Source organism: Arxiozyma heterogenica (assembly GCF_036370985.1).
Source record: "Arxiozyma heterogenica strain weizmannii chromosome Unknown scaffold_5, whole genome shotgun sequence".
Taxonomy (NCBI): Eukaryota; Fungi; Ascomycota; class Saccharomycetes; order Saccharomycetales; family Saccharomycetaceae; genus Arxiozyma; species Arxiozyma heterogenica.
The window spans coordinates 483596-496835 of record NW_027042658.1 but is presented as its reverse complement, the minus strand read 5'-3'; the positions used below and the strand labels follow the sequence as shown (position 1 = coordinate 496835).

Genomic DNA, 13240 nt, shown 5'->3' with positions numbered 1-13240 from the left:
TTAACTTAAAATCTGTCACCAACCCATTTTCTTGCATTCTTAAATAATCTAATCCACGGACCATAACCCTCCCATTCGTCATATTTGCCACATGGGTAATACGAGTTGGCTTCTAATCTACAAACTCTTTCTGGGTGTGGCATCATGGCAAGAACTCTACCATTTGGTGACTTAATACCAGCAATACCATCAATGGAACCGTTTGGATTGAATGGGAATCTTGTAGTAACAGTTCCATAATTATCAATGTATCTGATTGATGCCAATCCATTACTTTCAAATTGCTTAACTTGTTCATCAGATACAAATGTGGCTCTACCTTCACCATGGGCTACTGCAATTGGCAATTTTGACCCTATCATACCATCTAAGAAAATGTTCTTTTCTTCAACGTTTTCATCTTCAACCAGTTCTACCATACAGACACGTGCCTCGTATTGTTCACTTAAGTTTCTTTCAAAAGTTGGCCAGTTTTCACAACCTGGAATGATATCCTTTAATCTACTTAAGAATTGACAACCATTACATGCACCAAAGGCAAAAGTATCATCTCTCTTTTGGAAGAACTCAACAAATTGATTACGAACGTCTTCATGGTATAAAACAGACTTGGCCCAACCTGCACCAGCACCCAAGACGTCACCATATGAGAAACCACCACATGCAGCAATACCGACAAATTCATTTAAATGGAATCTACCCTCGATTAAATCTGTCATTGTCACATCAATAGAATCAAAACCGGCTTGTTGGAAACACCATGCCATTTCCATTTGGCCATTAACACCTTGTTCTCTTAAAATAGCTACTTTTGGTCTTCTTCCACCTTCTAGAGTAGTTGGAATCACAGTATCAGTTGGGTTAAAAGTCAAGGAATAATGAATACCTGGATCCTTATCATCAAGAATGGCCTGATACTCCTCTTCAGCAGTTCTTGGATTGTCTCTTAATTTTTGCATTTCAAATGAAGTAGTAGACCAAATCTTTTGTAATTGACCTCTTGTGTTTTTATACAATTGTTTACCATCGAATGTGGACTCGATGATTGTAATATTTTGAGATACAAAATTTGGTTTGGCAACAATAGAGATATATTCCTCACTGACGCCATTCTTGGCAAACACATTCTTGAATTCTTCTAATTTATCGTTTCTAATTTGGAAAATAGCACCCAATTCTTCATTGAATAAAGAGACCAAAGCATCACCTTGAGAAATAATATCAAGACCACATCTAGAAGCAAATGCCATTTCTAATAAAGAAACCAACAAACCACCATCAGATCTATCATGGTAAGATAAAACGATATCAGTTTTATGTAAGTCTAAAATACTCTCTAAGACACCTTTAAATAACTTGTTATCATACACGGTTGGAGAAACATCACCAACTTGTTGATAAACTTGTAACAATGCTGAGGCACCAAGAGCTTTATATTCTTGTAAAGCTGAGACATCGACAAGGACCAACGATGTATCTTCAATCTTTTCTAATAATGGAGTCCATGTTTTTGACGTGTCATTTACAGGAGCAAAAGCAGTGATATTTAAAGATAATGGAGCAGTAACTTCCTTGCCATCCCATTTCATCTTCATGGACATAGAATCTTTACCAACTGGGATAGCAACGCCCAAAGCAGGACACAAATCCATACCAATAGCCTGAACAGCCTCATACAATTTGGAACCTTCACCTTTGTGAGAGGCTGGAGACATCCAATTTGCAGATAACTTAACATGAGATAAAGATTTGACATCAGCAGCTAATATATTTAATAATGATTCTGCAACACTTAATTTAGCTGAAGCGGATGCTGAGATTAAAGCATTGATTGGTCTTTCACCCATAGCTAAGGCCTCACCAGTCTTAATTATCTTATCACCTAAGGAAGTGGCAGTAACACCGACATCAGCAACTGGAACTTGCCATGGACCAACAAATTGATCCCTGTCAATTAAGCCAGTAACAGATCTATCACCAATTGTAATTAAGAACGACTTGGATGCCACAGATGGTAAATTCAAGACTCTTTCAACAGCTTCATCCAAAGATGTGATAACAGATAAATCTGGCTTTGGTAAAACTAAGGGTTCTGTGATTGCAGTTCTTGACATCTTTGGTGGTTTACCAAACAAAATAGACATTTCCAAATCAATTGGAGTCGTTTTCAATAGTGGATCTTCCACAATTAATCTTTGCTCAGCTGTAGCATGACCAACAACTGCAAATGGTGCTCTTTCCCTTTTACAAATTTCTTCAAAAACAGGCAAGTCCTTTGGAGAGACACCAAGAACATAACGTTCTTGAGATTCATTACACCAGATTTCCATTGGAGACATACCCTTTTCTAAAGATAAAACCTTTCTAATGTCGAATCTAGCACCAAGATCATTATCATGGACTAATTCAGGTAAAGCATTTGAAAGACCACCAGCACCAACATCATGGATGGATTGAATTGGATTATTATCACCTAAGGCCACACATGCGTCAATAACTTGTTGACAACGACGTTCCATTTCTGGATTACCTCTTTGGACAGACGCAAAATCCAAATCAGCTGACCCTTCACCAGAGGCCACAGAAGAAGCAGCACCACCACCCAAACCAATTAACATGGATTCACCACCGAGAACAATCAATTGGGACCCTGGGGCGATTGGTTTATTCTTTAATGCAAACTGTGGTCTGACAGTACCAAACCCACCAGCAATCATAATTGGTTTGTGAAACCCTCTAATTTCTTCTTTTTGATCATGATTTGTCACTTTAGTAGTTAAAGTTCTAAAATAACCGTTAATACAAGGTCTACCAAATTCGTTGTTAAAGGCAGCAGAACCTAATGGCGCCTCAATCATGATATCTAAGGCGGATGCTATATGAGCTGGCTTACCGATATCTAATTCCCATGGTTGTTTATAATTTGGTATCGAAAGATCACTAACAGAGAACCCACTTAGACCACATTTGGATTTAGAACCTCTACCAGTGGCACCTTCATCTCGAATTTCACCACCAGAACCAGTAGCAGCACCGGGGAATGGAGAGACAGCAGTTGGATGATTATGGGTTTCCACCTTAATCAACATAGGTACAGGCTCTTTCTTAGCTTCCCACCTCTTGGTGACGGAATTTGGTGCATAGTAATATGCTTCGTTATTTGTGTCCAAGACAGCGGCGTTATCAGAATAAGCACTGAGAGTATAATCTGGGGTGACATTATATGTGTTTCTGATCATTTTAAATAGAGTCAAATCTTTCTTAATACCATCTATAGTCCAGTCGGCGTTAAAAATTTTGTGTCTACAGTGTTCCGAATTAACTTGAGCGAACATAAACAATTCAACATCAGTTGGATCTCTTTTCATAGTTTCAACAAATGCATTAATCAAATAATCGATTTCTCCCTTATCTAAGGCAAGACCTAACTCTACATTAGCTTTAGCTAAGACATCTCTTGGAGATCCCTTGTTCTGTTCGTTAGATGTCAATGGTACATGAACCAAAGGTCTTGGAGTCTCATGAGTGAATACATCAGTAGTCTTTGGTGGATCATTTAGATATAATTGTTGCGTCATTCTATCAAAGATAACTTTTAAAGAGTCTTCATTTAAGTTATCCAAAATAGGGAAGTTAGGAATAGTCTTAATTAATAAGGCCATACCTCTTTCAATTCTATTAATCTTAGAGGAAAGACCACATACATTAGAAATATTAGTAGCTTTTGAAGACCAAGGAGAAATGGTACCAGGCCTTGGCACGATTCTTAATAGATATAAGTCTGGTTCATTTAGTTGTGTAGTAGAAATATTGTTGTTAATTGCATGATATAGAACATTAGATAATGGATCTTCTTTGAAATTTAAAGCAGTATCATAAGTTAATAGAACATCCAATAGGTTTCTATCCATTTCAGTTAATTCCACATTTTCTTGAATATCGACATAATGAATAAAACAAGAACGAATTTCCTTGATAACAGATGTACTGTTTATATATTTATTAAAATCCTTAATTAAATTATCAACTCTGAATTGTGATAAAGCTTGTGGACCAGCTAAAATTAAAGTAGACATTTTTTTTTTAAAGAAACAATATAATATAATGTGATAAATAAAGGAAGAGAGCAAAAAAGTGCTTCTAATGACTTGGTTGTATATGTTTTTTTTGCTTGTTTGTTTGTTTGGTATACTAGAAAATAACTTTTTATTCCTTGAAAATAAAAAAGTTTTATTCTTTACCAAAGACAAATATTAAAATTGGGTTGGTTAACTTAAATTGCTTTAAAGCAGTTTGATTATATATATATATATATTGGAGAAAGAATAAAGAAAAGAGTAAAGAGAAGAATATAACTACAGTCATATTTAGTCTTTAAATGTCACAAGAAAAAAAATGGAGAATGAAATATTAGAATTCAAAGAAACAGCTTCTCATCACAAGTATTAGATGAATCATCATCTGGTACAATAAAGTAAGGAGTTGAAGAAGCTAAGAGAAGACTTCCCCCCAGTTTATAGCTAATTCCAGAATATATCAAACAAAAATAAACAAGTGGTCGGAGTGGCTACAGAACAGAGTAAAACAGAAGGAGTCAACATTTCAGAACTCCCCTCTCCACTCAACGTCAAAGGATCGAATAACTCTATCTTTCCCCTCTTTTTTCAATGTTTAAATATCTTGGAAATTTGTTATGAACAGTATTGCAGACAATCTAATGACATGGAATATAATTAGGTGACTCGGATTTTAACTGCGTCTTACACTATTGTAACATCAAAGGAAACCAAACGATTTATGATCTCGCTATTATTATTACTATTATTATTATTATTTTTTTCTTGAATAAAACAGAATCAAAAAAAAAAAATGAAAAAAAAAACAAAACAGAAAAAGAAACTCCAAAAAACAAAAAAACTTCGTAGTCATTTTTAACGAGTTTTATATGCTAGCGCCATTTTTATTAAATAAAAAGATTTTAAATTTACATGTATACTTTTTTTAATAAAATAAAAACAAAAAAATGATGCACTAGATTTCTAACCACTAGATGAGATGACATTAGATAAGATTAGGTAGTGATATGGTATAATAAACGGTGATATAGATATCTTCACGTTAAAAGATAATCTATATTACCTATTTACTGCCTATAGAAACTAACAAATTCAAAGCGTTTCTTTATTTTATTATTAACCATGGTTCAAAAACCTCTTAAAGTGAAAACTAAAACCAAAGATCCACGTCGTATTACTAAAAAACAAAAAAATCCAAGAAAGGCAGCACCGCTAATAATTAAATCAAAGAAAAAACAATTGGATTATTTAAAAAAATTAAATAAAACTGTATCATTAACTGCATCCACTGAAAAATTAATTGCCAGTAAAGTCGGCCATTTAGAATTACTAAAGGGAACAAGAAAAGAGATTGAAAACAACAAGAAAAAATAATTAAATTAATAAAGTAATAAATTAACAAATCAATACGCCAACAATAATATTAATGATATTACTATTTCCGTACCTATTCATTTGAATCATATATACCTATAACTAACTAAGAATATAAAGCCATATAATCTGTATATTATTATAAAAAATATTATTTTTATTGTCTAACATAATTTGTTCTAATTGTTTATCTTCTCTATTTTTATTTACATGCATTGTTTGTCCATATTCTATCTCCGATACGGCCACATTTTATCTAAAATGACGTTTTGGATTAATGAATATAGTTGGGATGAAATCCAATATATAGAGAGTAATACAGCACTCTGTGATGACACACCCATCATAAAGATGCATCCAAGCCTAGATATATTTAAAATACTTTTCATAGCTTGATTGATTCTTGATTGATCATCCCTAAATACTTCTATACCAACATTATCTGTACCTCTTCTGGACATCATCTTCCCATTATATTCTACATTCATTAAAGATAATGCACCTAATGTCACTGGTACAATAAAAGGATAATCTGAAAATGGGCCTGTTAAATCAGTTCCCTTATAGTTAAACGATTCAAACCATTCTTTGGTAGATCTTTCAATTTTTAGTTGGGTCAAGCTTCTAATACCAAACGACATTGTAATCCATAATGGAATTTGAACTAATGGTAATACCATATTCTTCCACAAAGGAACATTATAAGACTTGAATAATTGTTTCCCACGTTTTCTGGTTTCTTTCAATGCCAGCAATTGAATCTGGTCAGGTGTCAATACTGGCTTACTAGGTTGAGTCATTTGTTGTCGATTAGCTAATAATGCTAACCTTGACTTCACAATTGGAATACTGCTCTGGGAAATCTTTCTTAATTCTTGTTGTTTCACTATGCGTTTCCTTTGAAGGATACTTAGAGGCAATGTAAATATAGTTCTTAATGTAAATGTTGTTAGTGGAATCAAAACAACCCAGCAGATACCTGTTATTTCATGTGCGGTAGTGAAAAGATCAGCTATACTACTTGCAAAGTAAGTTCTACCACTAGAAGCTTGAAATCTTTGTCGATATAGCCATGGCAACGTTTCTGTCCTTCTCAATATTACTGAAGAAGAAGTAAATTTGGAAAGTGTATGAGAATTTCTTAATATTAATGGCTTAAAAAACATATTGTTACTATATCTCACCATTTTATTTAATCCTGATAAGTTCAATATCTAACAAATAGATCTACAATTGTATAACATATATTCATCGATCTGGCGTTCTTTCTATGAATTTACTATTTTGTGTGACCTTCGTTGAAGGTTATTCATTGTCTAAATCCTTTTCTTTATTCTTATTCTGCAAGTTATTTTTCTGGTGTCATCTTCGGTATCTTAAAGAAAAAAGTCATGTATTGAAATCCTTTAGTGTTGTAAGAACACTTGTATATAATACGTATATATTCTATTTTATACTTATATATCTGCAGACTATCATGACAATATTTATGTTGTATCTTTATACCTAAGAAAAATAGCTGCTAATGTCTCCTTATACCGTTTTTATGTTTCTATTCTATTCTTGTTTTTCCCTCCTTTTTCTTCCTTTCTTTATATTTGTGATATGCAATATCATTTATTACTCTACTCTATTTGACTACCATCCCTTGGCTTGTAATGAGGCAATAACTCGACTACTTCTACAGGCAGTCTGCCATCCACCTTAATTGCATACATCGCTGGTATGTTCATATCTACACTCAACCATTTTGCTACCCACGATTTAGTAGGTTTGCACATACCAACAAGCCCTTCAAATGAAGGTGATGTGCATTCCATTGCCGAAACCCCTGCTTCTTCAAATATACCTTGACAGTTTGGACATCCATTCCTGTTAAATTCATTAGTGGTTTGCACTATCCCACATAACATACATGCCCTTTCACTTGACATTTTGGTATTATTTATATATGAATATTAAACGATTTATCGATTAAAGTTGTGTACAGATATCTAAAACAAAAATATTATCTCTCTGCTTTGTTATTCAGCCTTTATTCAACGTATTACGTATTTTTATTTTGTAAAACATAATAGATACATTTTGCTGTCTATAAAAATTATACTTCAACTTTTTCAGTGCGTTAAGCTTTTTATTCGAATATATATATTTTTTTTATTTTTTTTTCTTGTAGTTTTTAGATTTTGTCAAAAAATCCTTTTCCCCTCTAAGAAGAAGAGAACTGTCACAAATCTATATTTGTAGTCTTCTATAAACTTTTCATGTAAAGGCAGTAAATATTACTGATATAAAAATAGGCCAATCCACCCCAGTGTCCATTTGGAGATATCTTTCTTTTTTTTTAGTTTTAACATTTTAGTACAGCTTACACAATTTTTTGGTACATATGCAGATCTAAACTTTTTGAGACTATTGGGTGATAGAAATTATAATCAATGTCTCAAAGGGAATACAATAAGTTATGTATCTAACTTTAATTTATTATTATTCTTATCATTATTTTTTTCGATTTATTTTTGTACTCTATTAATATAATATTTTTATCAAAAAAGTTGAAGAATTGATCACATGTAAAAGTGGTCAATACATGAAATTAGTCCTTTAATCAGAATTAGGACTTATTATCAACATCAACAACGCAAAGATAAGATATTAACAAAATTAACAAATTATTATATAGAATATATTATATATATACGTATCTATCAATCCTATATTTAAAAAAAAAAGACTAGAAAGGATCAAGATAAATGACAATCTATGGAAAAAAGATGAATATTTCAATAATCATAAGAGCGACCTAACCATTTTCCTTTTTGAGTTCATTGCTTTACATAATAATATCCATCTTCTCTTTGTTCTAAATCTCTTTCCACAAAATCAGGAATTTTACCTTCTTCATTTGGTTTACTACTATCATATAGGATAATGCCATTTCCCAACGCATGTTTTCTTTCATTCTTTTTATATAGATATAATACAACAAAGGTCCACAACCCATATATTGTGCCAAATATTAATGACGTAGTATATCCTGTCTTGAATCTAGGTGATTCCACAGTGGGCCATGCTAGTTTAGGGATCCATGCATAAGTAGATTGTGAAATGGAGTATATCGCGATCCATGTAACCGCTTTAATCTGAGGATCGAATCTTAAGAAATCGTTTATAAATGACCACAGACATGGAGATGCAGATACACTGAAATATGTGGTTAAAAATGCATACCATTTAGCGGAAGATGAAACATCCCATTTAACTAGAATTGAACAGGATATTGTATTCATAATCGCGGCAAAGACCATGAAGAACCATTTGGAATGAAACAAATCTGCTCCAAATGAACATAAAAACACATATATAAAACCCAAACAGGCAGGTAAAACACACAAATTGTTAACTTGGACAATGGAATAGTTTGAATTTGATTTCAACCATAAAGCATAAGATCCACTAAATGCCGTCATGTTGTTCCACGAACACATATCAAAAACACAAAGAACCCAGAATGTAGGGTTACAGAAAATTGCTTTCCATATACTTTTATTCCATAAAGGTTTCAAACTATGAGTACTTGCTCCATCTTTGATTTGGTTTCTTTTATTTCTAATTCTAGCTAACCTAATCTCATCATCCGTTAAAAATAACGAATAGCATTTAGATGGGACTCCTGGTATAACAAAAAACCCAATTATAACGGTAGGCAATGATATAGCTATTGAGTCGATCAAAAACATCCACCGCCAACCTGCTAACCCATTTCTTCCATTTAGAGACGAAAATATTCTACTTTGTAAAAGACCAGAAGTAATACCACCTAGAAGGTTACCACAAAAGAAAAGACATACACGCGAACTCAATTCATCAGGTGCATACCAACATCCCATAATATATTGAGACACAGGATAATAAGCAGCACCAAATGCATTTAGAAGAAATCTGTACGCTTGAAGTTCAGGAAGAGATTTAGCTCTGTAGCAAGCGAATGTAAAACTTGTCCAACCTAAATCCATAGCCGGTAACAATATGTGTGGAGGAAATCTTGGTAAAAGATACATGAATGGTAACTGAAACACAATTGAACCTATATTAGCAATAGTCAAAGTGTTGATATAATCATTACCCTTCATCTTTAAGTCTTCTCTCATGTTAGACACATAGGCACTTGTAAAATTGTTTAGTTCAACAGAGTTAGACCAAGATAACATGAAGAAATAGAATGTGATAATCAAATCTAATTTATAAAGTAATCTCCGTTCTGCAGGGTTCTTTGTTGTGTGACTTGGATACAAGAATTCGTACCATTTACGGGATTCTCTATATTGTTTGTTAACACGGTACTCGAATTCATCGAAAAACTTCCACCAAGGTCTATTTGCTTCATCTCTTAATTCATATGGCATATCCTTTTCCAACTGATTGTAGCGTTGTGTAGCTAATTGATAATGATCCACACATTGATCCTGTAGCGAATGGCCATTGAAATCCAAGGTAATTGTTTTATAGCCAAGATCAACAATTTTAGAAGAGACCTGATCTTTATTTACATGTTCTATACTATCACTGCTATCATTGCTGACTGAAACAACCATATCATTCTCGTCCGTATCTTGTTCTGAATTGACAATATCGCCAATATCTTCTGGAAGAATTCTCAAATGCGGGAAAAAGTGTCTCCAACCCGCAACCATATTGAATTATCTACTTCTTTTAACTATGCTTGCTTTGATGTTATCTATTTGGGAATATAACAACATGTGGAATATATATATGTATATGCTTAGATATGAAACTTGAGACTTCATATATAAATTAGTTATATTTATATTTATATTTATATATTTTTTGTTGAATATAAAATTACCTTGTATAAATGTTTTCATGGAGCTGATAATGACTATCCTATTATAAGATAGGATTATTGTATTGGCGTCACATATTTATTCGATTAGACTATGATGATGCTTTTAGAAGAAAACCGTAGCGATTAAAAGTTGGCTCAGTTAGTTTCTATTAGACATACCTTGAGAGAGTCAAAGAAAAAAACAAAAAGAAAAAAGGAAAAAAAAAATCCAACAGAGTTACGGTCCCTTTAGTGATCTCATTTCCCCTTTAGGAAATTACTCTTCGGTGTCGGTCTTGCCTTGTCTCCCAAAACGGATATAATCAATAGTCAAAATAATATAATGAAATTGCTTCTATATATTTATTATGATTGATAAGCAAACCCACCCAAAAAATAAAAGAACAAAGTAAGAGAAAAGAAAAAAAAACACAGTGATATAAATTATACCAATCAGAGCTCACTTCCTTGCATCATCGTCTCAGATTTTAAGGAGCCGAGGAATGTGAGCTGCACATAGACATGGAAGAAGAGAGAATGACATGCCATTCATGCCAACTTGGTCTTATACTTGATTAGCTTCCATTTTTGATCATGTTTTCTAACCACAAACTTAACATTTGTATTAAACTATCATATGCTGCAATTTTTCAGAATTTGGCCATTTTCAAAATTGCTAATAAACTATATAGATGGTAAGTAGTTTTCATAGTTTCTTTGGAAAAAGAAAAATAATCTTGTTTTTTCTCTGATAGTCCTTCCTATATAGGATCTATTTGATATTTTGTAGAATAGTCCACTTAAACTAAATTCTTCCCTGATTAGGTGGTAAGTAGTTATGATATAAAAGAAAAATCCGTAAAACTACATGATTCCACTGAAATAATCATGGTGATTGGTTAAGCTATTTCCATATAAAACGTACCAATTTGAAATCAATTGGTCCTATATCACCACTATGTATAATTAAAATCTGAATTTTGTCAGTAATATAGATCGTATACATAAATATATAAATATGTGTATATATTATTGTGTTATTGCTAAACCCTATAATCTGCATCACATTCTCTTCTGACGTAAAAAGCGATTTCAATATCTCTTCTTTTTTTTTTTCATTCACTTTTTCGAAGAAGGAAATAAAAAAGAAAAAATTTTTTTTTTTTTTCAAAAAACCAAAAAAGAAAAAGGTATAAAAGCAATGTGAGAACTAAAAACAAGGAAATTTTGCACTATTTTGCCTACTTCGTTCCTGCTACGCTTTCTCCCCGTACAACTTCATGCATTTTGCTTCCTTCATTTTGTACTGGATATAAACTGGAGTAACCGTCGGAATCCAATTTAGTTAGTTTATAGGTAGTATGTTGGGTTGTGATGAATGTATTACTTGATGATAAGTAACTGTTTTTCGTGGAAGAGTAATAACGTAGATCAATTTAAGATTGTTAGTGTCCAATTGGTGTTATTAGAATCAAAGTTAATTGTATTCTAAAAGTTTTTCGAGAGATAAATGGAGTAAATATTGTTTCTGTTCTGTTGAACAGCAATATCTTTACAGGAATATAAGACTTTGATACCTTAATGACAATTTTGGAAGGAATTGTAGATTATAACTCCGTTCAAGGGATACTTATAATCAATTTACTTTGGATATTGATTCAATCTTTTGAGAGTTGATCTTTTTCCTTCTTTTTTTCAGGGTTTACTTATTGTCGTTGTTTTATTATACAGAAAGGGGTTGTATGTTCTACTAACATCATTGTTTTAAACATTTATGTATGAATTTATTTAACTTTTTTTATTTTTAGGGATATAGGAAAAATGACTCGTTCTTCTGTTTTAGCTGATGCTTTAAATGCCATTAACAACGCTGAAAAAGCCGGTAAACGTCAGGTTATGATTAGGCCATCCTCTAAAGTCATCATTAAGTTCTTACAAGTCATGCAAAAACATGGTATGTTAGAATCATAAAAATTGTGTTTTATTATATCCCTTTCAATAAGGAACCGAAAGAAAATAAAAGTATTCCAGTATCTTTACTTCTGTTATTTTTTTTATCTATAAGTTTCCCCAAAAGTAAACCTTTTCTACTTTTCTGCTATACCCGGATTGATAACTGGATGGTTTGTCTGCTTTTTTTTCTCCAAGAAAAAGGTTTTTGTCTCTTACTGTCTTTTAAGTATCCGGAATATCAAGTGATTAGAAGGAATGTCTCTTACACGGTGTTATATTATGTTATTGATGCGATTTTATTTCATTAATAATTATCTCTACCTATTTCACTGTTTACTTTTCTTCTACATGTCTTTCTTTTTTCTTTAGAGAATTATAAATTTTGGAGGAGATGGAAAAAAAAGTTGTAAAGTGTATTGGGCAATACCTTTTCTCTTTTCTTTCATTTTAAATCTGTCTATAATTTGGAATGCCAGATTTTGAAATGGTTACTTTTTGAATTTGTTTGAGATTATCAACACGTGACAATAGTCTATGCAGTTGTCTCATGTCAGGATTTTATTTACTAACAGTAACTTTTTTTTGATCGATACTTTTTTGTATCTACACATATTATACATATGTATACAGGTTACATTGGTGAATTTGAATATATTGACGACCACAGAGCCGGTAAGATTGTCATTCAATTAACCGGTAGACTGAACAAGTGTGGTGTTATTTCCCCAAGATTTAATGTTAAAATCGGTGACATTGAAAAATGGACTGACAATCTTTTGCCAGCTAGACAATTTGGTTATGTTATTTTAACTACTTCCTCTGGTATCATGGATCATGAAGAAGCCAGAAGAAAGCATGTCTCTGGTAAGATTTTAGGTTTCGTCTATTGAGTTAATAATATATTCCTATAATATATATTTGTGTACAGCATTCATATAAAATAAAGCTTATGAAAGGTTAAAAAATGAAAAGAAGCACGTAAAATAGACGA

At 32.3% G+C, this 13240-nt stretch overlaps 6 protein-coding genes across 6 annotated transcripts; 2 read left to right on the top strand and 4 right to left on the bottom strand.

The window, feature by feature from the left end:
* Nucleotides 1-5: 5 nt before the first annotated feature.
* Nucleotides 6-4076, bottom strand: ADE6 (phosphoribosylformylglycinamidine synthase; the record flags this gene model as incomplete). Its single annotated transcript, XM_064860563.1, has 1 exon — nucleotides 6-4076. The coding sequence occupies one exon, from the start codon at nucleotides 4074-4076 to the stop codon at nucleotides 6-8; it is 4071 nt and encodes a 1356-aa protein (XP_064717580.1).
* A 1122-nt stretch (nucleotides 4077-5198) lies between these two features.
* On the top strand, nucleotides 5199-5450 carry PWA37_004059 (uncharacterized protein; the record flags this gene model as incomplete). Its single annotated transcript, XM_064860562.1, has 1 exon — nucleotides 5199-5450. One exon carries the CDS (start codon nucleotides 5199-5201, stop codon nucleotides 5448-5450), a length of 252 nt encoding a protein of 83 aa, XP_064717579.1.
* A 230-nt stretch (nucleotides 5451-5680) lies between these two features.
* COX18 (membrane insertase COX18) lies at nucleotides 5681-6637 on the bottom strand (the record flags this gene model as incomplete). The annotated part of the gene is made up of 1 exon (XM_064860561.1): nucleotides 5681-6637. One exon carries the CDS (start codon nucleotides 6635-6637, stop codon nucleotides 5681-5683), a length of 957 nt encoding a protein of 318 aa, XP_064717578.1.
* A 438-nt stretch (nucleotides 6638-7075) lies between these two features.
* Nucleotides 7076-7384, bottom strand: SPT4 (transcription elongation factor SPT4; the record flags this gene model as incomplete). The annotated part of the gene is made up of 1 exon (XM_064860560.1): nucleotides 7076-7384. The coding sequence occupies one exon, from the start codon at nucleotides 7382-7384 to the stop codon at nucleotides 7076-7078; it is 309 nt and encodes a 102-aa protein (XP_064717577.1).
* Nucleotides 7385-8275: 891 nt separating this feature from the next.
* Nucleotides 8276-10144, bottom strand: VHT1 (Vht1p; the record flags this gene model as incomplete). Its single annotated transcript, XM_064860559.1, has 1 exon — nucleotides 8276-10144. The coding sequence occupies one exon, from the start codon at nucleotides 10142-10144 to the stop codon at nucleotides 8276-8278; it is 1869 nt and encodes a 622-aa protein (XP_064717576.1).
* A 1973-nt stretch (nucleotides 10145-12117) lies between these two features.
* Nucleotides 12118-13139, top strand: RPS22B (40S ribosomal protein uS8 RPS22B; the record flags this gene model as incomplete). Its single annotated transcript, XM_064860558.1, has 2 exons — nucleotides 12118-12250; nucleotides 12880-13139. The coding sequence occupies 2 exons, from the start codon at nucleotides 12118-12120 to the stop codon at nucleotides 13137-13139; spliced, it is 393 nt and encodes a 130-aa protein (XP_064717575.1).
* Between the last annotated feature and the right edge of the window lie 101 nt (nucleotides 13140-13240).